General features: G+C 44.6%; 1 protein-coding gene across 4 annotated transcripts in view; it reads left to right on the top strand.

Annotated features, from left to right (window-relative positions):
* Positions 1–25,640, top strand: part of Helz (helicase with zinc finger) — a 142,846-nt gene that overhangs the window by 93,135 nt on the left and 24,071 nt on the right. For all 4 annotated transcript variants that reach the window (XM_021176880.3, XM_029483195.2, XM_021176882.3 and 1 more), the window contains 7 exons: positions 6,051–6,234; positions 8,989–9,217; positions 15,817–16,021; positions 20,357–20,408; positions 21,107–21,297; positions 22,915–23,122; positions 25,466–25,545. In XM_021176880.3, coding sequence (XP_021032539.1) covers positions 6,051–6,234; positions 8,989–9,217; positions 15,817–16,021; positions 20,357–20,408; positions 21,107–21,297; positions 22,915–23,122; positions 25,466–25,545 — 1,149 coding nt within the window. The remainder of the gene's footprint in view (positions 1–6,050; positions 6,235–8,988; positions 9,218–15,816; positions 16,022–20,356; positions 20,409–21,106; positions 21,298–22,914; positions 23,123–25,465; positions 25,546–25,640) is intronic.

Below are 25,640 nucleotides of genomic sequence, written 5' to 3'. Positions count from 1 at the left end.
TCATGTCATGCTGCTCATTGTGGTTTGTACCTGGATGGCACCATTGGTTGCTTTCCTTGGGTAGACTGCATGGTGCTTTCTTGTACCATGAAAGCTAGTCTTCAGGGAGGTTTCATCTCTGCTCCAACTGGGTCCTGTGTCCAAAGTAGCTTCAGCAATCGGGGTTATCTTCCACTTCTGGGTAACAGCTGGAGCCTATATATGGTGTTGGGAGTCTTTTAGACAACCTTGACAAGTAACTCAAAAGAGGATTTCTTGTTGCTGGTGCTGGTATTTTGTTAGATAGCCTCTGGTTGGGATCGATATCAGCCCAGATGGGGAAATCTCATTTAAACTATGTAAGTAAGTGTATGAGCAGACATCCGTGCATTATATATTGAGTTGTTTAATGTTGTCTCTAAGGCCAGCAGTATATATCTAACTGGAATCCATTTCAGATATATGTAACTAAATTTCATTGATATGGAGAAACCCCTACATAGCGCCACCCCCCACCCCCAGCTTTTATTTTCATACATACTGTGTCAGTGTTTAATAAATTGTTAAATTGTGTGTGTGTGTTTCTATTTTAAAATTCCAAGAGAAGAAAAGGGACAAACATAGAGAGTTTATTACATCAACACTCCCCGTTTATGGGGAGCTCCATGATGGTGAGCATGCTAGCTGTGTGCCCTGCCACCAAGCTACACACCAGCCTATATAATATCCACGGAGTGCTTGCCATCTCTTCACCTCTCTATGGGTTTGTGTGACCCCCCCCCCCCCGGCATAATTCCCCACCTGACTCTTTTGTGCTTAACTGTCACACACAGTACACCAATACATGTTGTAGCTTGGCAGTCATTATTTCCTACAGTTGCTCTTAGCTCAGGTGGGAGGAGGAGGGAAAGGGACAGCTGTGCCCTGCCTCTGGTGGCCCTCAGGGTCACGCTCCCAGTGGCTCTCTGTGGATGTGCACTGCTGTGTGCTGACATTTGGGTCTAGACTGAAGCATGTTCTTTAGCATTTCTGGCCAGTTATTTTGCTAGTAGGGAATTCTCTCAGGTGTTGTTTTTCTAGAAATGTCTTATTTTGCCCCAGTTTTGAAAGTTTTGCTGGATGTAGGATTTCTGGTCATTTTTTTCTCTCTCCATGCTGAATTCCCCTTCTCTTTTTGGCCTCTGTTTTTTTTTGTTCATTTGTTTGTTTTTGTTTTTTGTTTCTTTTCTGATGAGAAGTTATATCTTTGTCTTAGAGTCCCTTTGTAAATATGGTTGTTTTTAAGATTTCACTTTTGTCTTTGACTTTGAGCCTTTTGACTGTGCTATGTCTGGGTGCACAAGTTCACTATTTCTATTTCTAAATCACATATGAGACAGGTTTCTCTGTGCAGCCCTGGCTATCCTGGTACTCACTATGTAGACCAGGCTAGCCTCAAACTCACAGAGGTCCACCTGCCTCTGCCTCCTGAGTGCTGGGATGAAAGGCGTGTGCGTCCTTGGACAGTTTTATTAGTATGCGTCACTTGTAAAGAGGAGCAGGTTTCATTATGGCATTGTCATGCGTGTATATCAAGTTCTTTGGTGGTGTTTAGTCCTCTCTTCCCCTTTCTTATTCCTGATAACCATCCTCTTTCCTCTCCCCTTACATTGTACCTGTGAGAGATAACATATGCTATTTGTCATGGTGAGGTTGGTTTGTTCCAGACTTACTACGGTGATCTCTAGTTTATCCATTTTCTTGCCATTACCCCACACCCCACAAAAGAAAACCTAGCATATTTTTTTCCTTTTTTGATGGCTGAATAAAACCACACTTTGTGTGTGTGTGTGTGTGTACTTTGTATTATACGTTGTTACTCCATCCAGGGACAGCTGGCTGTGAGCAGTGCAGTGGCAAGGCAGATGTGACAGCATCTCTTGCAAGCTGACTTTGACTAGAACCCAGAAGCAGTGAGGCTGGCTCTTAGGGTTACTCTAATTTTAATTTTTCAGAAGCTTTCCTACCAGTTTTCTTTGAATATATTTAATGCATTTTTTTCCTTTTCTCCCTCTGATCTTCTCTAATATTAGGCACATGTTGGAACTTAATGATGTTCCTTTGGTAATTTTTCTTCTTTAGTTTTTCTTATTCTGGGTTGTGTACCCTGCCCTGCTTCTTGCTTGCCGAGTCCCTCCGTCAGCGGGTACTGTTGGTGCTGCTGGAGGATTTTTTTTCATCTCAGATGTCTTTGAAGTTTTCGAGGCACAAATTGCTCCAATTGTGATCCAGTTGAAGTTGGGTTTCTTGGCAGTGTTGCCAGCTTGTAAGGCTTGCTTTTTGCTGTTAATAATCTGTCTGTCTGTCTATTTATCTATGTACAATTTCAAGACAGGGTTTCTTTGTGTAGCTCTGGCCGCCCTGGAACTTACTTTGTAGACCAGGCTGGCCTTGAACTCAGAACAACGTATCCTCTTGCCTCTGCCTCTAGAATGCTGGGATGAAAAGTGTGCCACTGCCTGTGTGGCAAAGTATAGGTATGTGCGTCTGAGTACAGATGCCTGTGGAGCCCAGAAGGGGTTAGGTGCTCTGCAGCTGGGGCCTCATACAGGTCAGCTGCCCGGCAGGCCTGCTGGGGACCAGATTCAGGGCTTCTGGAGGACGAGAAAGGATTAACGTTAACCGCTGAGCCTTCTCTCCGGCCTCCAGTAGAATCTTCTGCATTTAGACCAAGGAAAGTTGAGGCCATTGTTGCTCACTGGCTGCTGAGTGGACATAGAGTAGGGTTTTTGTCCTAAAAAGGACTTCCCTCTTCTGTGTGTTTGGTTGGTGTGTTTTTGTTTTGTTTTGTTTTTTCCCGAGACAGGGTTTCTCTGTATAGCCCTGGCTGTCTTGGAACTCACTTTGTAGACCAGACTGGCCTTGAACTCAGAAATCCACCTGCCTTTGCCACCCAGGTGCTGGGATTAAAGGCATGCACCACCACTGCCTGGCTGTTTGTTTTTTAAACTTAATGTTTTTATTGATTATTTGGAAATTTCATATAATGCACCCCAATCGCGTTCACTTCCCAGTCCTCCCAGGTCCACTCCACCCTGTGACCTCCCCCAAAACAAAAGGAGAAAAAAACATACCAAGTCCAACTTGTGCTGCCCATATACTCACTGGAGCATGGTCAAACTCCCAGTGGCCAGCCCCTTAAAGAGAACTGAGTGTGACCATCCTCTGCTCGCTCCCACCAGAAGCCATCAGTTGGGGAGAGCTACACTTCAGCCTCCTTATCACAATTTTAAAAGAGCTCTCTTCATATCTTCAATGACTTCTTGTTTAGACTGTTTCTTTGTTGGGGGAGTGGGGTGGGGCAGAAGAGAAGTCACAGAATTCTTACATGTCTCTTGTTTTCAACTGTGTCTGCAGTCATCAGTTTCAGTGCAGAAGAAGCCGGCTTGCCCCTTTGTAGTCAGTGGCAGCATTGATCATGGAATTCCACATGGTTTCTGGCTACAGCACAGGTCACAGACACCATCATGGCCCTTGGTGTTAGCTTGGGCCATGGACATCAACATGTCGTCCACATAGGCAGCAGGGCCGTGGATCCTAGCACGTCATTGGATGTCAGCATGGTCCCTTGGTGGTAGCACACACCACAGACATCCACACAGCCCTTGGCCGCAACATGGTCCATGAATGTTGATGTGGTCTCTGGTGGCAGTATATATCCAATCCAAAGTGATATGGCAGTCCATATCACTTTGCTCCCACTCCCTTCGGCACCTCCCTTGTGCACATGGCTCTGTTCTGCCATCTTTCCTTCCAGTTTTGTGAGTCTACTTTTTAAAAGCATCTTCCCATAGGACCTGCCCTTCTCTAGTTTTCTGGGGACACTGTGAACCTGCAGACTTCTCTGCCACTGCTTTGTCTCCTCTGGGAACTTCCATGGATCTCTCAGGCTCCTCAGAGCTGCTCTGTGGTCCCATGTCGGGTGCCAGATTTGGTCCCAGACTTGCTTCAGGTTTTTATCCTTGATAGTGTTCCTGGGTCTGGTTGTGCAGGCCCCACTCCTTCACACACACACACACACACACACACACACACACACACACACACACACACTCCAGTAGCGTATAGATGGAGTAGATGTTGAGGTGGACCAGCCTGGAACACTGGCTCTAGGCCCAGATGGCAGCTGAGTTGGTCAGTACACACTAGGGTCTTCCATTTTCCCGCGGTCTTGCTCAGATCTCCCCTGTGCCATAGGATGTGGGCACGGGGTGTAGGTTCTACGCAGCTGTTGCCAGCTGCGCAAACTAGCTTTTGCAGTGGTAAACTGTGGGGAATACTGTAGCCTCCCCTCCCCAGCCTGAAACCTGCTCGCTCAGGTTTCACTGTTTACATCGTGGTGGAGCTTGCCGATCAGTCGTTCTGCCATGCCCACTGCTGGAGCCTGCCGCTTTGCTGTTCCGGAGCCATACACGTGGTCACCCTGCTACTGGACCCCAAGATTATTTGGCGGGAATGGGCCCCTTCCCCTCCTTCATAACTTGTGTCAAAATAGTAAAATTGAGCCTTGATCAGAATCTGCTTTGACTTGGCTCCGTTCTTTCTTCCGTCCGTCTAGTTCTTTACTTTCAGCTCGAGCTGCCATCTCAGTCGTACTGTTCCTCGCGAGCCGCTGGCCGGCCCGCAACAGAAGACAGTCTACAATGTTTGCCGGCTGCTAAACCACCTGTAATAGTTCCTCAACACAGGGATCTGAGGGAGATGGAAACTGCTGTTGGAACAGTTCAGGAAGCAGACCCCAGGGTGAACGCCCCAGCTGCTCACTGTTCTTACAGAGTCTGCAGAGCTTGTTAAATAGATGCTTCCTGCTTGCTTGTCAGGTCTTTGATCAGTCTCTAGTGCCTTTGCTGATTTTGACTAGTCTACAACAGATCTGTCAGGAGGCAGTTTTCATTTTGATACCATTTTATGCTACCTAAAATGTAAGAACATGAATGGAGGGAAAGAATAGGCTAGTGGTTAGGGTGTTGCTTCACAGTGAAAATTCTGTTGTGGTTTTATATCTGCCTTTTACTTGACCTGCATATGCCCACTTGGACAAAGACATGCTTTTTATTGCAGTAGGCACTGTGATTTCAAGTAGAAATGATAGTAAATAAACACTATGAGTTAAAAGACATCATTTAAAATTTCCACTTTAGCCACTAGAGTCTTTCTGCCAGAGTCTTTCAGCCAGCCAGCCAGCCAGACAGACAGAAAGTAGATATAGGTAGATAGATAGTAAGTAGATAGATATGTAGGTGGATAGATAGATACATAGACCAGTCTGTTTTCTAAGTAAGAATCTTTTAGGAGTTAATGAACATGTTTTATTAACCTGTGCCAAACATTGAAACTTTTTGATAATTCATTGAGTAAAGTAGATCAATCTATACTAAAAACCCTGTGTAACCCAGGAAGCAGGGTCTAAACAACCTATTTTCTTAATTACTGTAGAAAGTTCATGCAATGGCCTGGCGGAACTTGTATCACAAGTAGGAACAGATCCTGAAAGTCTATTTGAAATTTGTCTAGTCCCTGTAGAGGTTTGTGTCACCTAGCAGCTGTTAGATGGTTGACTTAGTTATATCAGTAGGGGACAGGGTGACAGTACCAGGCCTTGTCCTCCTGGGACTCTGGTGCACTGACTGACTGTAAGAACCTTCTGGTTGGCTGGGTAGTTTCCTTGGCTTGCTCTGGAGAGGACTGAGAACCACCAAGGTGGTGTGGAGTTGTTTTCCTCCTGCCCTGCCTTACTGTGACACTCCATCCCTTTTTACTTTAAGAATAGAGGCGGCGGAAGGTGTGGCCACTTGCCCAGCACATTGTCTTGGTTTCAGTATTTCTACTAGTCACATTGTATTAGGATTTTACTCTTTGAAACGTGACAACAATGTTACCTTCCCTGTTCATATCAGGAATGCGCTACTCCCACTTGTAGATTGGTTTTTAAAAGACATTTGCTAAAATGTGATCCTATATCAGTCTGTTTCGGTTACCATATTCTTTACCCAAACACCAGTGGTAATTTTAACATGTGTGTTTTTTTAAAGGTATTTGAAGTGGTGGAGCGTGTAGAAGAGCTACGACGGAAGTGGCCAGTGGCATGGGGAAAGTTAGATGACGGCAGCATCGGTGTGGTGACGCCATACGCTGACCAGGTGTTTAGAATCCGAGCTGAGCTTCGGAAGAAGAGGCTCTCGGACGTGAATGTGGAAAGGGTGCTCAATGTCCAAGGTCAGTGTCCACTGGGATGAGTCACGCTGTTCAAATGCCTTAAGGCGTGTCCGCAGTGGATTTTTAATTCCTTTAAACAATAGGTCTTTAAGAAATCTAATACTAAGGAAAGAAGGAAATCTCATTACTTGTTTGAGCTGGTAGTGATACAAGTTCTTCAATATTAAATTACATGTTTATAATAAAGGTTCCAATACCCCAATTAGGTAGTATTAACCACCCAAGGAGCTGAAGGTTTTGCATCCTCCTAGGAGGAACAACAATATGAACTAACCAGCATCTCTAGACTAAACCACCAGTCAAAGAAAACACATGGTGGGACTCATGGCTCCAGCATATGTAGTCAGCCATCAATGGGAGGAGAGGCCCTTGGTCCTGTGAAGGCTCTAAGCCCCAGTGTAGGGGAATTCCTGGGCCAGGAAGCGGGAGTGGGTGGGCTGGGGAGCAGGGGGATCGGGGAGAGGATAGGGGATTTTCAGAGGGAAAACTAGAAAAGGGGGTAACATTTGAAATGTAAGTAAAGAAAATAAAAAAATAAAATAGAAAAAAAAGAGAAATTAAAACAAAAGATAGTATTAACAAATTGACTTTATCACCATAGTTATATAATCCCACAAATATCTATATGATACAGCCTTAACAACATATAAATAATACATGCTGCTGTATTGCGTTTGGGGACTAAATTGAAACATGTTATCTGTAGACGTCCTTAAGTGACTAGGTGTCTGCAAACTTGTTTTCACTGTTCATGAAATGAGTTGTTTTAAACTTTGTGCCTTTTAAATATTTGAAGCATGTTGTTATTATTTTATCTTTTTATTGATTCTTTGTGAGTTTCACATCATGTACCCTAGTCCCACTCATCTCTCCATCTCTTCATATCTGCCATTTGTCCTTGCAGTCTCCCCCCCAAAATAAAAAACACACGAATAAACAACAACAAAATAAAGCATAGAAAACATGTCAGCTGTAGTGTGTCACAGTGTGTCTCCCAGTCCACCCCTCTGTCCACGCCTTCACTTGCAGGTACTCTTTGCAGTGAGGCATTGGTCCGGTTCAAGATCTGTGGCCTATGCGACTCCATCATTGGGTCCTCACTGGGACTCCTTCCAGTTATCCTGTTGTTGCCCTGGGTCATTCAGATCCTGCAGCTTTGGAACAGCAGGACTGGCCCTTTCACTTTTCCCAATCACTCTTAGATGGTAGAGATTTTGGGGTGGGTCACCACAGAGTCCTGGGTCTGGAGGTGGTGGCAGAGCTGCTCACTATATTGGCCCTCTCTTATCCGCACCACCAGATAACTTCCCAGCACTGCTCTGGCTAGGGCTCATGTCCTTGGGACAGGCTCACCCACACCATGCCTCCAGAACCAGATGAAGCAGTGTTACAAGGTGAACACCAGAGAAAGTAGAGTTAGGTGCATTATGCAGCAGAGAGAGCAACCCAGTGTCTGGATCATGGGGAGCAAGAATTCCCTTCTGCCCCATCCCAGCCTCACTTCGCTGGGTGCTTCTGTAATGGACACAAATGCTCTGCTTGAAGAGAAGATGTAAATGTAAGAGCATGTAAGATGCTCTATTCTTTATCCACATGGTGGGAACAGGTGAAAATGTAGGGTTGGAGAAGAGAAAACTAGAGACCAAATATTTGGAGCCTTGTGGTACAATGAGGGGATGTTAGATTACTGTAAGAAACAAAAGTTACGAAGCCAGACTCCATAAAGCTTCTTTGTGAAGTCAACTGTGTCTGTTCTGTTTGGCAGAGGACTGAGTGGCCCTGCTTCAAGGAGAAGGCTTCTGTGTTGGATGGCCGCTGGCCTAGATAATCTCACAAATTGACTCCAACAATATGATTAGGAAAAACATCAAGCGAGGCATGGTGATACATCTCTGGGATGTGAGCATTCAGGAGGCCGAGGCAGGAGGATCCCAACACTGGGGGTTGAGGCCAGCCTGCATTGGCAGTTTAGTAAGACATTGTTGGCATGTTTTCAAAAGCAAAACAAAATCATAAAATAACCTCTTTTTATGTGTATGGTAAAATGTGCACAACAAAACTTACCCATTTTGAGCATTTTATGTGCAGTGTGGCCAGTAGAGGATCCTGTGGTGTAGTCTTCACCGCCATCTACCGCAAGAACTGTCCATCTTTCCAAAGGGAGACTCCGTGCCCATTAAATAATACCTGCATTCCCCCCCTGCCCTTGGCTAACTGTGGTCTGCTCTCCTTTCTCTCTGTGGGAGTTTCAGTACTCAATGCCTCTTGTAATTAGATTCAGGCAGTACAGTCTGAGTACCTCTTACCCAGAGTGCTTGGGGTTAGACACGTTGAGATCTCAGGGGTCCAGGTTAGGGCTTTTTTCCTCAACTTACACGTGACCTTTTGTGACTAGGTTTTGTTCACTGAATGAAGTGCCTCTGAGGGTCATTCACATAGTGGCATGTCTCAGCTGGGTCACTCGTGTGTAATCACACTGGAGTGTCTGTGCTCACTGGGTCACATTTCTTGGCATCATGATCAAGGCTTCTGTGAGCCTGGGTGCAGCGACCTCATGGAGACCTTGCTTGCAGTTTGGTGGGATTTGTCTGAAGTGGACTTGCTGGATCAGATGGTCACGGTGGTTCATTTGTGAGGAACTGCCAGAGTTTCAGAGCAGCCATGCACCCAGAGCTGCATATGGTTAAAGATGGAAGATTTACTGTATCAGTGATGGCAGAGTGGTGATCTGTCTTTCTTTCAATGTTTTTCTAGGAAAGCAGTTCAGAGTTCTGTTTCTTAGCACAGTGCGTACACGCCACACTTGCAAGCACAAGCAGACGCCAATTAAAAAGAAAGAGCAACTTCTGGAAGACTCCACCGAGGACTTAGATTATGGTTTTCTATCCAACTACAAACTTCTCAATACGGCCATCACCAGAGCACAGTCCTTGGTTGCTGTGGTGGGTGACCCTGTTGCTCTGTGCTCTATTGGAAGGTGTAGGTAAGTCTGTGTCGCTGAACTGAGAGAATCTAAATAGAAGTATGGAGTAATTTACATGTTTATGCATGTGTTTGTCTGTACCATCACACAGTGAATTAAAGTCTGGCTTACTGTTACCTGATGTCCAGTATTAGTGAGAGATCTGTTATTCAGGTCTGTTGATGGTACATGCATGCTTCATTTCAGTCGGCAAGCAGTCAGCAGTTAGACCTCAGTGTACTTAAGTCTGCGAGCAGTCAGGATGCCCCCGAGTGCGTCTGTACTCTGCGCTGTACTCTCTGCTCCGCACCCTTCCGATCTGGAGATGGTTAGTGAGCAAAACACACAGACATCGCTGTTGTCATGGTGGTTATACTCTACAGGGCAGGAAAGTTGACTGACGACAAACTGAATAAGACCACTGTAGAATTTGACTAAATAAATGAGAGTGGAGGGGGAGGGAGGGAGGGAAGAGGAACACTTAGGGGTAAGAGATGAGGTGAGGTGTTGACTAAAAAGGCTGCACTCAGAGGAGGCCTCCCCAGGAGGCTGACTTTGGAAGTGACAGGGTGAGCTCAGGGGTTACCTGTGGCTAATGTCTCTAGAAGAGGGCAGCTAGCGCCCGAGCCTGAGCCGGGCTCTTCCTGTGTCCTTCAGTCAAGCACGGACTAATGTAAATTGTCTACTGTCTGCTGCCTCTCCCCGTCCTGCTCCTCCCCTTGCTTAAAACTTAATTTATGGTTGCATTTATTTTAAAGGATTTCATGAATGTATATAATATATTCTAGTAATTCTCAGTTCCAAGTTGTGATAAGTTTGTAGTCATTTTCTTTTAAGGTTTCTGCTTGTTTGGTTTGAGACAGGGTCTCTATGTAGCTCTGACTGTCCTAGAACTTTCTATGTAGACCAGACTGGCTTTGAACTCTAAGAGATCCTCCTGCCTCTGCCTCCCAAGGGTTGGGATTAAAGGCAGGTACTTCTTTCTGATGCTAGGATTACTCTTGACTCTATTTTATTTTACAATTAATTTTATTTTGTATTGTGTGTGTGTATATATATTTGTGTGTGGGCATGTGCACATGAGGGCAGGTTTCTAGACTTACAGGTGGTTATGAACCTCTAGGAGAGCAGCAGGTGTCCCTGAGCACTGAGCTGTGGCTCCAGCCTCTCCTCTGTGTGGTTCTAAGGCAGGTCTCTCCATCTGGAGCTCACAGCTGACTGTTCTGGCTGGCTAAGGACCTTGTCCCTACCCAGCTCCTCCTCTGTCCTCTTGTCCCCACTCCTCAGGCCTGGGCCCCCACACTGGCTCCTTCTGTGCAGCCCCATGTTCATAGCATCCTCTACAAGGGAAAGCTGGTAACTATAGAGGCTGTGCTTAGCTTAGGGAAAGAGCTTTTCCTTTACAAAAATAAAAATGAAATAAAGCTCGTAGGTTTCATAGCTCAGCTAGGAGCAGTTCTGCGGTCACATGGTATCAGTCTCAAGTCGGAAAACCGTTGCCGGTTGTTTATAATCACAATGACAAAATCTGGGGAAAGGCATGCATTCCAGGGTACAGAACTCTGCGCACGTGCGTGTGAGAGAGAGATGCATGTGGGTATTAATACCACACAGCCTGTATCTGGATGTCTGCAGGCAACTTTGTGTAGTTGAGCCTCTCCCTCCACCTCATTTTGGCACAGCAGCACTTTCGTCTGCTGGAGCACCTCACCAACCAGGACTAAGTGTATTAGTGGGTCTTCTAACTTCGCTCCTGTCCGGAGAATTTTGTTTTAGTTGCTCAACTGTCTCTCCAAAGTATGTTGGTTAAAGTGTTAGAATGCTGTGGGTTTTGCCATTTGTGTTTATGTTTATGATTAGAAAGACATGGATGCAAACGGCTCTGTGCTGTTAGGGAGGTGCCTGTGCACAGTGGAGGAGTGCTGGGAGCTCTCCTTAGCAGCCTGAGTGTTGGGGAGGTGACTGGGCACAGTGGAGTGTGTAGACACGTTGCTGGGAGCTCTCCTTAGCAGCCTGAGTGTTGCTGAAGAAGTTGTTACCTTTTCTGAAGACAGACCACTGCGAACAGCTGAGGATTAGCAATTTTAGTCTTTTTCTGACTCTACGAAGATAGGTGAAGAATTCCTCCTGTGGCCTGCTGTTGAGTTGGGCAGGGCTAATTTTTAGCTTGAGGCTGGGTCCACCGATGGCTTATTTTCAACTGCATCTTGGATATACAAAGGACTGCAGTTAATTCATGTGCTAAGCAGAGTGCTTGCTGGGGAGTAGTAAACTCTTGAGGGAGGGAGAGATTGCACAATGCGAGTGGTGATTGCCTCTGTCATTTGGATAGTTTAAATCATGGTTCCAGCTCACGGGTTGATAGTGATAAAATCAATAATAACAACTTCACCAACCAACCAGTACAGTTAACAGTACAGGCTGTGTCCAGGAAGGGATGTGACGCCGGGTCCCATCAGAATGATGGGTGAATTCTTAGAATTTGGCTTCTTTGCACCTCCCAGCTTGTATGCTGTTTATTAGAGAGTGATGTGGCATTCTCAGGTGTCACCGGGGTTTCCAGGAGTGATTCCTGGGTATTACACCAGCTTAATCTTGTTCTTTTTGTTATTGTTTTGAACAGAATATGCCTATTAGTCTGAAAAATATATAATGAACTTCTTCCTCCTCTGCTAGCAAATATTAGTGCAGCAGCTGTTCCTGACGACCGTCCGTGCCGGATGCTGCCTGTGTGCTGTGCACACATTGCCCCGTTTAGTCAGACCAACGACCGTCCAGCGTGGCTGTTTATTTTCATTTTAAACAGAGAGCCTGACGCAGTGAAATTTAAGTAAAACTGCTGAAGGCCTTATGTGGTTCACAAGCAGTTGTCGGAGTGACTTCAAAACTAAGGCCTTTCTCATGAAAGAATGGCTGCATGACAAACTGTGGCGAGGCTGGGGAGTGAGAAGTGGCAGGAGCAGGTGGCACAGTGATGTCGTTGTTCCACATCACAGACTTGGGGAAATTCTTCCTTAGAATGGATTTCTTCATTAGCGCATGTCATTAACTTGGTGAATGTAAACATTTAATGCATGTGTAGAATATGACCCAAACATGATAGTATGTTCCAAGGACAGTGAAGGAATACTTACTTTGTGTGTGTTGTGTATGTATGTATGTACATATACATGAAAACAAAACTAATACAAAATCAGGACAAATTTACTTGGACTCGTGCTTTTTAGTTATTACAAGCAGTGTTCAGCTAGAGAAACGGTCAGGAAAGTGCTTGCCTCTGAAGCACAAGGGAGGCAGGGGGAAGCACGGGGGAGGACCTGTTTAATTTTCCTGTTACACTTACAGCACATCCTCCCCCATCTCCCCAGAAATCTTTGTGTGGGGCAGCCTAGCTTGACTTCAGGACGGTGAGAAACCTACCTTCTCTATAAAATCAAAAATCAAACCAAAGCAAGGTTGACTCCTGAAGCTGACCTCTGGCTTCTCTCTACATGCACAGGCTCAACCACACACAGGCACTCACTCACTCACATACACAAAATGAAAAGTAGCGCCATGTTTTCTGAAATATGTGAAATTCCGTTACAGTGTATGGACATAAGTGGCTTTCTAACTAGCATTACTTTAAAACAGTGGTCAGCGTAGTAAGAGATTGCCATTTTAGGGAGCATCCAAGGATGGGAGGCCTTTGAGCACAGTTGTCAATTCTCATCCCCATGAACACGCTTGAAGTTCTCATGCCATCTTCCACTTTCTGTTAGAAAGTCCTCACATGCCTGAGTGAGTGGCTGTCTCGGGGGCTCACTGGGCACCTGGTGCCAGTTTGGCGATCTGAGCTTCATCCTCATCCTTATGGAGGAAGGAGAGAACTGACCTCACAGGTCATCCTCTGACCTCCATTCACACATTATGGCACACATGCACATGTGTGTGCATGTACACATACAAATTTGCACACACTCAGAAACACACAGTCAGAAGTGTAATACACTTGTAAGAGCTTTTATGGAGAAGACAACCTAATTTCTTTTCAGCTTTAAAACTAAAACTTTTGGGATAGGCAAGATGGCTCAGCAGGTAAAGGCCTTTGCCACATAAACCTAGAAGGGGGAACCATTGTCCTCTGGCTTCCACATACGTGTCATAGAATGTGCTCCTCTGAAACAAACAAAACAACAACAACAACCCCAGACTGGTTTTGTAAGAAATAGTGCATGCTTACCTAGGCTGTATGAGACCCTGGGTGCCTCTCCAGCACCCTTCTCTCTATGTTTTTCTCTGAAAGCTTAGAAGAAATTTCATGAGGACTGTAATAAGGAATGTTAGTAATGCTGTCTCCTCCACGCTGTACATGAGGAAGCCAGCACAAGGAGAGACATGACAGATGTCTCTGCACTGCAGCAATGGTCCCAGCCTCAGCCGTTTGCCCTGCAGTACATGCATGCTCTCTCTCTCTCTGAAAGCTAGATTCTTTTTTGTGGTTGACTTGTTTTGCCTACTTTTCAAACTATATTTTACATAATTTATTTAGCTCTTATCACTTAGTTGATGATATAAGTTGTGTTTATGACAAGAATTTCTAAGAGAAAAATATATGAGTAGCTGGTTATTTTTCAGAATTCTCATGCAGATTACTTTCTTCATGACTCCATTTTATATTCTGATTTGGCTTTATTAATCTAGCATATCCAGGTTTGTGTGTGTGTGTGTGTATGCACACGTGTGTGTGCACATGTGTATGCATGTTTGTGGAAGTCTATGAGAAAATACCTTCCTCACTTTCCACCTTATTATTTATGTGTCAATATGTATGTGCCATTTGTATGTGGAGCCTATGGAGGCAAGAAGCCAGGTCCCGGGAGCTGGAGTTGAAAGCCCTTGTGCCATCTGATGTGGGTGTTAGAAGCTAAGGTTGGGTCAAGTGCTCTTCCACCCATCCCACCTTATGTTTTTGAGATGGGTGTCTCTCATTGAACCTGGGGCTCACCAGCTCCACAGACCCTCATGGGTTACAGGCTACACCCCAGCCTTTACTGTATGGGTATTGTAGTTCAGAACTCAAGTCTTCATGCTATGCAGCAAGCATTTTACCAACTGAGTCCTCTCTTTAGCCCCATACAAGGTTCCTTCTAATCTGTAGCTCATAGTAATATGCATATACATTTTAATTCTCTTTGTATGTAGTATATAGATACAGTCCATTTGTTATTTACTGATGAGTTCTGAGAAAGGCAGTTTTGGGTGCTGTCACCATCAAAGCAAATACCAGGAAGGACAGCCATGATACTGTTTGGCAGAAATCATCACTTTATGTATGCAGTGTTATATGACTAATTGTTACGCAGAGTGTCACTGTTTGTAGATGTGTATATGTGCATGTATCATTACAAGTATATATACATGTATGCATATATGTGTGTAAGACTAGAAGTACAGATTTTCTATAACTTGAGCTACTCTCAGTTTTGAAAACCTCATTACATGGTTCATAAATGCATGGTTCTGTATTAGTGTTGTTGAGGCAAAGTTTCTTATGGTCTTGTTGTATATAGTATGCTCCTAGGCTATCTACACTTTTGTCATTGAGAAAGATTCTATCTACACTGTACTTAGATAAATATTAGCCTTAAAGATTTGAGGTAGGATGAAGTGGAAACTTAAAGGGTTCTTTGGAGAGTCAGTTGTGTTGGATGGTGTTTTGTTGGGGCAAACGTGTGAAGGAATGTTGTCCTAAAGTGGTGAAAGACTTAGGTAGAAGGAACATTTTACTGAAGCAGACACAGGTGAAAGGATGTTCTGTTAGAGTATGCATCTGAAAGGACACATGATGAAGGAGTTTTTGTTAATAACATGTATGTATAGGTCTGTCTTACATTGTGTAGTTGAGCTGCATTTGTCTGGATTCCATTAGAGAGAAGCACACCAAAAATCTCCTGTGGTGTGCTGTAGTTTTGTGTCGCTTTTGTGGACTCAAGCTGATTGGCACAGTGATGTCAGTTGAATCAGACACACGTGCTGAGGCAAGACCCATAGGGGACACGGGACGTTTAGAGGGTAGAGATAGGACTTGACAGACAGTGACGGAGACAGAACTAGGTTTACTTAGAGAACTAGCCGTATAACACTTGTGGGTCTCGTGCCTTTGTTGATTTTTGTTTCTATGAGAGAGGCACAGGCAAGAACTTGCCCTGGTGTCCCTCCTGCTGACTCGAGCTGAGGCTGAGGCCTGGCTGTGTCTGCTAGGCTGTGCCTCAGCTGCTGACCCGAGTTTGCTATCCAGACTCTGGCACACTAGACTGCTGGTGTGTCCATAAAGTGTTGGTGAGTAGATAGAGCTGCTACTAACCTGTGAACTCAACTGCCAGTTTTCAGACAACACACATGGGAGTTTCTAAACAGGTCCACTTCCCCCATATCTTTCTTTTCCACTATCTCTGATGGGTGGTGGGCTACAAGGAAGATAAAAATATTTAAGAACCCTCATTAAAAAATAGGTTTTAAAAACAATTAGTTACTGTTGGTATCCAACTTGGGGCAGTGGGCAGGATTTGAAATTATCTTTAGTTACTTCCACTCACCCACTGGTACTTGTAACCTGAATTTCTGAATCTTTCCCGCAGAAAGTTTTGGGAGCGGTTTATTGCCTTGTGTCATGAAAACCACAGCTTGCACGGGATCACGTGGGAACAGATCAAGGCGCAGTTAGAGGCTTTAGAACTGAAGAAGACTTATGTGTTGAATCCACTGGCTCCTGAGTTCATCCCCCGGGCTCTACGACTGCAGCATTCAGGAAACAGCAGCCGACAGCAGCAGTCACCACCCAAGGTAAAGGCCCTGCTTTACACTGGCTTGCTGTTAAAGTACTGGAATTAGAGTCACATTTGGTGGCCACAGCTGTATTTGCAAGGAACTTTCCCGAGACTTGGGTGGTGGGGACCATGCTTACTGTTCAGTCATCTGCTACACCTGTGAGGTGGCTGACAGCCTGCAGTACCTTTGCCTATCCTCCAGCACTCCTCCCTAGATAGGCGCAAGGCTGGCAGCAGATGTGAATACAATCATAGCGTAAAGGGTTACTAAAGATATTTATTAACTTGTGAGTGAGTGAGTGTGTGTGTGTGTGTGTGTGTGTGTGTGTGTGCTCGCGCGCGCGCGTGTGCGCGTGCATGCGTGCATGTAATACATCTGTGCCATGCAGAGATGAAGAAGGAGGTCAGAGGACAACTTGGGGGAGTCAGTTCTGTCTTTGAGCAAATTTCCTTCACCTACTGATTCACCTTACCATCCCTAGCGACACACTTAAAGCATGTTCATACAAGCTCTTATGTACAGGAATTACATTTTAAAATAATTTTTCAATAAAGAAAAGCAACCGTTTCGTTTCAAGTGGTATTTGGACATAGTTGAGACAACTTGCTGGGTTCTTGAAGATAAAATGGTTCTGCAGTCTGGAAGCAGCCTGTTTAGAATGGGTAGAGCTGGGGGTAGGGGGAGGTCAAGGCCATTTTCAGTTTTGAGCTACAGTTATTTTGAGCAAAGACAGCTGGCTTGTTTACTCCGGTGCATGAAAAAAATTCTTGCATTTAACATCCTGAAAAGCAGATTCTGAAACTGGCATGTGTGGGATTCACTGCAGTCTGCTGATGACTTTATTGACTTTATAAAAAAAAAACTAAGCTTACTATCTGAATTTAAAGAGTATATTAGCATTGGTCTTCCAATATCTAACATGTGAGCAATAATGAATGGCTTAATATTGTGAAGATCTTTTTAGTTAAATAGGGGCTAAGCTCAAAAGGAGTGTTAATGCAGTCATATGTTCGTACCTTAATTAAAACACGCTGTTTTGCTTCTGTGATTTGGTGTTGTTGGAGGGTAAAGCATTCTGCACTAATGAGTTCTTCTGCCTGCCACGTGCTGGATGCTAGAAGCATAGACAACCAAGCTAGCATGAGTCCTTTTGAGGCAGATGTTGGATGGATGCTGTCAGGATGGCGGAGCAGGAGCTGGAGTCAGAGACACATCGTGGGCTTCTTGTTGAGGACATTACTGAGTGCATAGAGGCAGGAGGCATGGAGAAACCGTGAACAAAACAAATAAGAACAATGAAGCCCAAGCTAGCTCAACTGGGCTGGGTTTTTCTTTTGTTAGTTATTGCTTGGCTTCTGTGCCTGGAAGCCAGGCAATAACTAACAATTATAATAACAATTATAATTATATAATCAGATACAATAACTATCTGATTATAATAGATGTTTGAAGTACTTTATGGTGATGCATGTGCCTGATATTTTAGTGTTTGTGAGGCAAGAAGCAAGAGGACCAGAAGTTCAAAGTTATTCTTGGCTATGTTATAAATTCAGGCTAGCCTGGGCTACCTGACACCTCATCTGAGAAAAACACATTATTTTTAGGTCAGTAAGAAAGCTCTGCATTATATGACTGTAGTGAGTACCTGGTACCACTGACTTACAAAGTGCTAAGGATATTCTACATGACATACCATCTGAGAAAAGTGCATTTTTTTATAAGCTAGTGAGGAAGCTCTGCATTATGTGACTATAGCAAATGCCGGGTACCACTGACTTACAAAGTGCTGAGGTTATCCTGTCTCACAGTTTAAGAGTCTTCAGTCTGTGACCGGTTGGCCCCTTTGATTGGGTCAGATGCTGCTTGTCCTGCTGGGACCCACCACTTCATGGTTGGGAAGCAAAACTGAACAGGAAGAGGAGGGACCAGGTCCCAACGAGTTCCCCAAGGAACGTCTTCTGCCTTGAAGCTCTCGCACTCAGCCCCTCCTCTTACAGGGCCCCTCACCTGCTGAGGATCAAGTCTTTGCGGGGGACATTTCAGATCCAAACTATAGCAAGCTTTTACAAAGACTATGGGACACAAGAGATCAGGGGACATTTTTGTGGGGGACCACAGGAGCTTAGAGTATGTGAAAGTTCGGAATTCAGGGCTAGCAACAGCTAGAAGCACTTGGCACACCAACATGATGACCTGAGATGGCTTTTCTGGGCTCACGATGGAGGGAAGAGGATAACCCCTCTAAACCCTCTCCCCTCCCCCATAACACACACCTAGACATAATGAGTAATGAAAAAGGACAGAATGAGTGATGAAAAAGGTAAAGACTTAAACAAATGAATGATAGCTGATACAAATTACATTTGTTTATAGATATAAACGATGGGAGCTGTATTTGCTTATAAAGGTCCCACATTAGCACCTTAGCAACGGTGAGCATACATGCTGAGGTTTACTGTCAGACGAAATTAAGAATTATTATAGAGTAACTTATGCACATAGTTGCCCTAGCTGGCTGTTACATTCAGATTTTGACTATAAGACACCAAACTCTATTTTACCCAAACCAAGCAAATCTGCTGCTTATGCTTACAGTTAACCACTAAATCAAAGTATGGTGGGTAGCTGTATTCTTTGAGCTTCATTGAGTGTAGGATTAGACATAAAGACATGACACCTCTGTGTGTGACAGGACCTGGCTTGCTTTTGCCTTTAGTGTATCACATTGCCAGAGTAGTGTCGTTCAGCTAGCAAGCTGCCCACTTTAAAAGGATGAGCCTCAGTTATGGCTACCTTTGTATCAGCTTCCCACTATTGCACAGCACCACCATTAGCGGAGGGACTTAAGAACATGAGCTTGGTTGGAACTGGCTTGCTTCATTTCTCTGTTCTGGGTTCTCAAGGTTGGGACCAGGCTGTTGGCTGACAGAGCTCTTAGATACCTGGAAGGAATCTGCTTCCTCACTGATGCAAATGGTTGGCAGAATCCAGGTCCTCATGGTTTAGGACTGATACCCCGTCTCCTCGGTGACCGTGATCATCCGAGGCAGGCTAATGCGTCACCATACGACTCTGGGGGTCGTTGCTTATTTACTCAAGGCCCCAGTGCTGGGTATTTGGATCTCTTAAGCAACCATCACACATGGATGAGGAACATCTGTGCCCATATCCCTGATTATTTCATTTGGGTAAATCCCTGGAAGTGCAATTGCAGTATCAATATCTCTGTACATCCTTGGTGCTTCTGAACTCTATCGCCAAACTGCCTCCTAGCAATTAACTGAAGTCCCTCGCAAAATCATCAGGGTCTCTTGCTTTTTTTCAGAGAAAATTGAATTCTTTGAGATACTATGAATCATACTAAAGAACAGAAATCACACTGTTAGTGGTTCTCTTCTTTTTGAGTAGAGCACTTGAGATTTCCTTTTTGACAAACAACTTATGTTTTGTCATTTCATTTTTAGAGCAATTTGAGGGATGTTACTATGGAATAGACATAGATTGGAGTTGTAGAGATGATATTTTTCATTGTAGTTTCAGAACTTGGAAGGCTGAGAGGCAGGAGGGTCACTATGAATTTGTGGCCAGCCCATGATATAGCAAGTTTCAGACCAGTCAGGCTACATTAAAGAAAAAAACAAAAAACAAAACCAACCCCAAATTTGTTAATTAAGAGCTTGAGAGGTGGGAATGTAGCTCTGCTGGGAGAGTGCTTGCCTCTCCGCATGCACCAAGTTCCACCCCAGCACTTAGGAGGTAGAGACAGAAGAAGACGACCAAGGTTACCCCTGGCTACCTAACCAGTTTTGAGGCCAGCCTGGGTTACATAAGACCCTGTCTTAACAAAACAGGAGCTAGAGAGATAGCTCAGAGGCTGAAAGAGTCTGCACAGTCACAAGGATGGGAGTTTGCATCCTACCTAGCACCTATGTAATAAGCCTGACATCTCCCAAATCCTGTAAATGAAACGCTGAGAGAGTGAATCCCTCCTCTAACTTCTGTGCCTAAGCACCTGCCTACAACTCTGCTGATGCACACACATGCAGGCTTATACACGAGAGCGCGTGCGCATGCATGTGCATGCGCGCGCACACACACACACAGGTAAATCTTCAAAATACAAAACATAAAAGGATTTTAGATGTCCTTAGTTTTGAAGCAGAAAACTGAAAATGCAGCAACTTTGCCAAAAGGCCTGGATCTAAAGAAAGTGTTTTTGACAGCCTCATACTTTAAAAATATTAATTGTGGGTATTTATATTTCGTTTGTGTATGCTTAGGAAGTACTCGGTTCTCTATTGTTAAAACATGCTTAGATTATTTATCATATATTTGTTTTTGTTTTTAAAGGTGAAAAGCCTCTATCATCCCCAGAGTGATCATTTCCAGAGTGATGGAATTGGTGAGTAGAAAAGCTAACTCCAGAAAAACTTGCTTTTGAAAGACTTAATCAAGAAAAAAACTGCCATGAGAGAGAACGTTCTGTCTGCGTGTCTGTCTCTCCTCTCCCCTTCTCTTCCCACCCTTTACACCCCCTCCCCAGTCTCTCAGGCGTATACAGATACAAGCTTTGTATCCTTAGTGAGTTCTTTATTCTTTCATGACAATGTGTTGATTTCTGAAAAGTGACTGGATTGTAGCAACCAGCATGCATAGCCTTCTACATAACATAAGTGTTCACGAGGTATCTCTGTCCTATAAATGTTTCAAGATAAAGTTTATTAGGATGCTCTTGAGTGCTGTGGTCCTACTGTGTAACCTTCACTCCCCATGTGGCTATGTCCCAAGTCGTATGTGGCAAGTCAGTACCTGATTCTGAGGAACCGTCCGCTCTGGTCTTGAGGCTGCTGTTCAGAGTTGTGCGGTCATGGTTCGCTGTGTTGAAGACTCACCTCCAGCTTCTCACGAGTTAGCACTGCAGGCTTTGCACAGCATCCTTCGCACAGCTGCAACTGATGCTCGAGCGCACTGTGGAGTGGCTGTGGAGGGATTTCATGGTTCATCTGGGACATGTGTTATTGCTATTGGGTGATTAGAGCATTTCTGTCTAGGTCAATGTGTACAGCTATTGAGTCTCCTTTTTGTTTGTTTGTTTTTCAGTTCAGCCCAATCCTTCCGTACTTATTGGCAATCCTATTAGAGCATATACTCCTCCGCCCCCTCTTGGACCGCACCCAAACTTGGGAAAATCTCCAAGCCCCGTTCAGAGAATAGATCCTCACACTGGGACTAGTATTCTTTACGTACCTGCTGTCTATGGAGGGAATGTAGTTATGTCGGTGCCTTTACCTGTAAGTGGATGTTTCAAATACTTTCTCCTAAATCAGTAGCGGCGGTGGCAGTCCCAGTGAGGGTTTACCATCCTTTGCTTTTCTGTGCTGGGCACTGAACCAAGGGTCTCATGTATGCAGCAGTCACTGCTGAGCCACACCCACATGCTTTTATTTTATTTTTGCCTCTCCAGCATCCATAAAGTGACTCACGTTTAATTTTTAAGTTTTGAAATGACCAGAGATGTGGATGACTAAATGTCACTGGTTGGTTTAGCCGAGACTATGAAGAAGTCTGTGGCTCTCCTGTTTTCATTCAGAAGCCTTTGAAATCTTCTAAACTGTTTTCCTCTGAGGAGAGCAATATAATTGATGTTTCTGTTTCGTCTTCTGCATTTTATTCTCAGTCACGAACTGTTGCTAAGCAGCAGGGTTATTGGGAAGCCAGAGACCTTCAGTTCTCTTAGAGACCTTCAGTTCTCTTGGGTCTCAGTTGGTCTGGGTAATCCCACGATGTATGACATATTAGAGCTACACTACGGAATTCTGAGGTTTTTAGAGGGCTTCCATCTGATTCATAAATTCACTTTTATTTCCTTTTTGAAATGTTTGGTGATTTTTTTTTTAACTTGTAGAGACATGAATATTTCTAAATTTAGAAGTTTTAGCCGAAGAAACAATTTATTTGACTGAAGTGAGTTAATTTCAGTGAGAGGTGATCTTGTCAGAGTGCTTTGGCACTCCTGCCTCTGCCCACAAAGAGAATTGCTGAACTGCAAGCATTCTCAGCCTGTGGCAGGTCACAGCCTGGCAGCCAAGCAGAGTATGGTCGGAGGTGAGGGTTTCTTGCCTGTGCCTCAGCAGCTTCTGATTGTAGCTATTTCTTTCTGGACAGCCTGGCAACATGATACATGGTCTGCTTTAAATAGTCTGTCTGTCAGGATTTCTATTTCATTTTACTAGGTCACAGAAGCTTTTAGGATCTAAGATCTCTGAGAGTCTGTGTCCACCAGTTAAAACAGTGACAGCGGCAGTTGTCATTTTCATCCCTGTAATGATCATGCATATCTAGGCAAGCTCTTCTGCCTCTGTGACTGAAGGTAGAGTTGAGTCCATCAGAAGCATTCATTAAAATCATTAAAATAATGATCTGTGTGAGTTTTGCCTGCCATGAGCCTTGAATGATTGTTACTCACGTAAGGTTAGAGTAGCCCGTCTTTGAGTTGGGACTCCTTAGTTTTCTCCTCCAACCTTAGACCCAGTCTGTTAAACTATGGAACTGTGAAGTTTGACTTGAGAAGATCATTTTCATGATGCTCTGTGACGTGTACCACCACGTGGAGGGGGAATGATTCAGGAGTATAAACTGCTTTGATATCTTGGGGAATAAGTACTAGTTTTCAAGTCCTCATTTCCTTGTAACTCTCCATTTGCCCTAACCTGCTAATGACTTTGAGAGCCAGGTTTTGGCCAGTAAGGCCATAATCGCAGTCCTACCCATTGCTACGGTAGAGTGATGAACAGTAGTGGGGTGAAGTGTCATCTCTGTGTAGTTGCTTCTGCTTATCTGCAACACTGTATCCGTTTGTGTTCAGAAACATTACTCAGTTCAATTACTTTGTTTCTCCTAATAATTAGGTGCCATGGACAGGGTACCAGGGTAGGTTTGCAGTTGACCCTCGGATTATCACACACCAGGCAGCAATGGCCTACAATATGAACCTATTACACACGCATGGACGTGGGTCGCCGATCCCTTATGGTCTTGGCCATCACCCACCTGTCAGCCTAGGCCAGCCACAGAATCAGCATGCAGAGAAGGATCAGCAGGAGCAAAACCGAAATGGTAGGTCACAGTCCTGGGGAACCTGTTGTTTCAGCCCTGGTGCCAGGTCCTTGACTTAAGTGTGTGTGTGTGTGTGTGTGTGTGTGTGTGTGTGTTTTGTGAGATGAGGCCTGAGGCACTGATCCTGTAAGTTGGTTTGTTTATGCTGACGTGTCTGTGGTCATTTGCCCCAGGATCGTCTATAGAAAAGTTTGTTCTCTCACCACTGAGCTTCCTCAAAGCTAGAATCAGCTCTTTTTTGGGGGGTAGAGGTGGGGTTGGGGTTTTGAGACAGGGTTTCTCTGTAGCCCTGGGGCTGTAACTCACTTTGTAGACCAGGCTGTCCTCGAACTCAGAAATCCGTCTGCCTCTGCCTCTGCCTCTGCCTCTGCCTCTGCCTCTGCCTCTGCCTCTGCCTCTGCCTCTGCCTCTGCCTCTGCCTCTGCCTCTGCCTCTGCCTCTGCCTCTGCCTCTGCCTCTGCCTCTGCCTCCCGAGTGCTGGGATTAAAGGCATGCGCCACCACGCCCTGCTAATCAGCTCTTTTTCATTGGCACATGTTTGTGTTTATGCTAGACATGCCGCCCTGAGTACTCTAGCATTGTGTGGGGTTTTCCTAAGTGTTCCCGCTTTGTTCTGTCTGTCTTGTCCAGGTTGTTTGCCATACACAGTTCAGAATCAGCTTATCTTAGACAAACCAACCAACCAACCAACCAACCACCAAAACCAACCAACCAAAAAACCCAAGAACTAACCAGCAGAGCTTTTGATTGGAAGGCAGCTCTGCTCACCACCACACCACCAACTTAACGCTGTACCACTGATTTGGGTTACGTTAGGTCTTTATAGCAGTTTTGGAAGACTTGGGAATTTAACCACACTGAGCCTCTGAGTCTATGGACAGAATGCATGTGCCCCTATGTGTTTAGGCCTTAATCTCTCTCGGTTTAAAAGGAATTAAGTGTGAAATCTCTGACGTGCTGTGTGGCAGAAGCTCGATGATTCTTAGCGTAACTGTCTTCCTTGCTAATGCAGTCCAGATTCTGAGATGTTATTGCTCTATTTTTATTTAGTTCAATATACTTTGTAATTTCTCTTAAAATTAAGATAGAGCCATGTACTGGGTGGGAGGTGCTTGCCTGTAATCCCAGCACCGGGAAGACTGAGGCCAGAGGATTATAAAATCCAAGCTAACCTGGGCTACAGTGTAATGAGACCCTGTAGGCTCTGTGTTTCGGCTTTGTTAGTTTCTGCTGTTTTACTCTTTAGCTTGCCTAGTTTTTCTTACACACTGTTTAATCTTCTGGCCGCCCATTGGTCTTTAGCTTGGGTATTACCATCCTCATTTCTTGACATCAGTGGTGAGGCAGCTTTGACGTGATGGTTGCTTTGCCAGGTCCTAGAGCTGCTGCCACGTCATCTCTCAGAACGTGCCTGCATCAGGCCTCTATGAAACCGGGCTGAATTCTCAGAGAGGAAAGCTTTTCCTCTCTGAGAAAGTTAGTCTAGGCTACTACAATCAGGTTTTGAAAACTGTAATTTTGCTTTCTGTGTAATCTGTGGCCTATTTATGCTTAAAATGTTTGCAAACTATAATTTAGATTTCTTTTGGAATATCTTTCTTCACCATGTGCTCACGGTCACTGTGACACAGTACCTGAGATGAACAATCTCTAAAAAGGAAAGATGTGTTTTGACAGATTCAGTCCATACTTGCTTTGTCCCACTGTTGTGGGGCTGTGGCCGCACAGTGCATTATGACGGCATGTGTGTTTGTTCAGTTCATGGGAGTAGGGAAGCAAAAAGCCAAAGAGAGATGGGCAGGAATCCCAGTATCCACTTCTGCCCTGTAGTCTCCATGTCCTAAGGTTTCCTCTTCCCCATAAAGCACAGGCTGGAGAACAAGGCAGTTCACACTTGGGCCTTCAGGGAGCTTTTAGATCCAAACTCTTACTATCAGGTTAGAGTTTGTCAGTAAATTGAGCTGATAAATTATTTAGATTTTTGCTTAATTATATTTGCAACTGAACAAAGTGTTGAACCTTTGTAAACAGGCAGGAATGCCAAGGCCTCTCATGTGTCTGGTTTTTAAAATATGAGACTGTAAATTCCTGGAGAGTGGACCATTTTCTTTTTTATTTGCTCTTTTCACGTTGTTTGCCCTGTCATTTTTCATTTATAACTTCTTCCATTTTGCAGAGAAACTGCAGCTCTGAGAATGGAGGAGTAGAATGCACATAGTAGGGTAAAGCCTTAGCAGTGAGTGCACGATGGCTAAACGACTCTGCTCTGTCTAGTGTTGAACAGTCGCTAGCAATGTCACATTCACTGGAGAAAACTCATGAGGTTTAAAACTATTTTCTTAGGTAAAACTGATACAAATAACCCTGGACCTGAAATTAATAAGATCCGAACACCAGAGAAGAAACCTACAGAGCCCAAGCAGGTATGCTGCTCATGGGAACCGAGGGGGTTCTGGGGTGAGGGAGGGTCTGGCCCAGAGCATCTCCTGGGTCTCTTGAGTCTCTTACGCACTTTCTC

The sequence above is a fragment of the Mus caroli genome, unplaced genomic scaffold (genome assembly GCF_978045245.1).
Source record: "Mus caroli unplaced genomic scaffold, Mus_caroli_1 scaffold_13, whole genome shotgun sequence".
NCBI lineage: Eukaryota > Metazoa > Chordata > Mammalia > Rodentia > Muridae > Mus > Mus caroli.
Note: the sequence above shows the minus strand (reverse complement) of the source record. Positions and strands in the feature narration are given on the sequence as shown.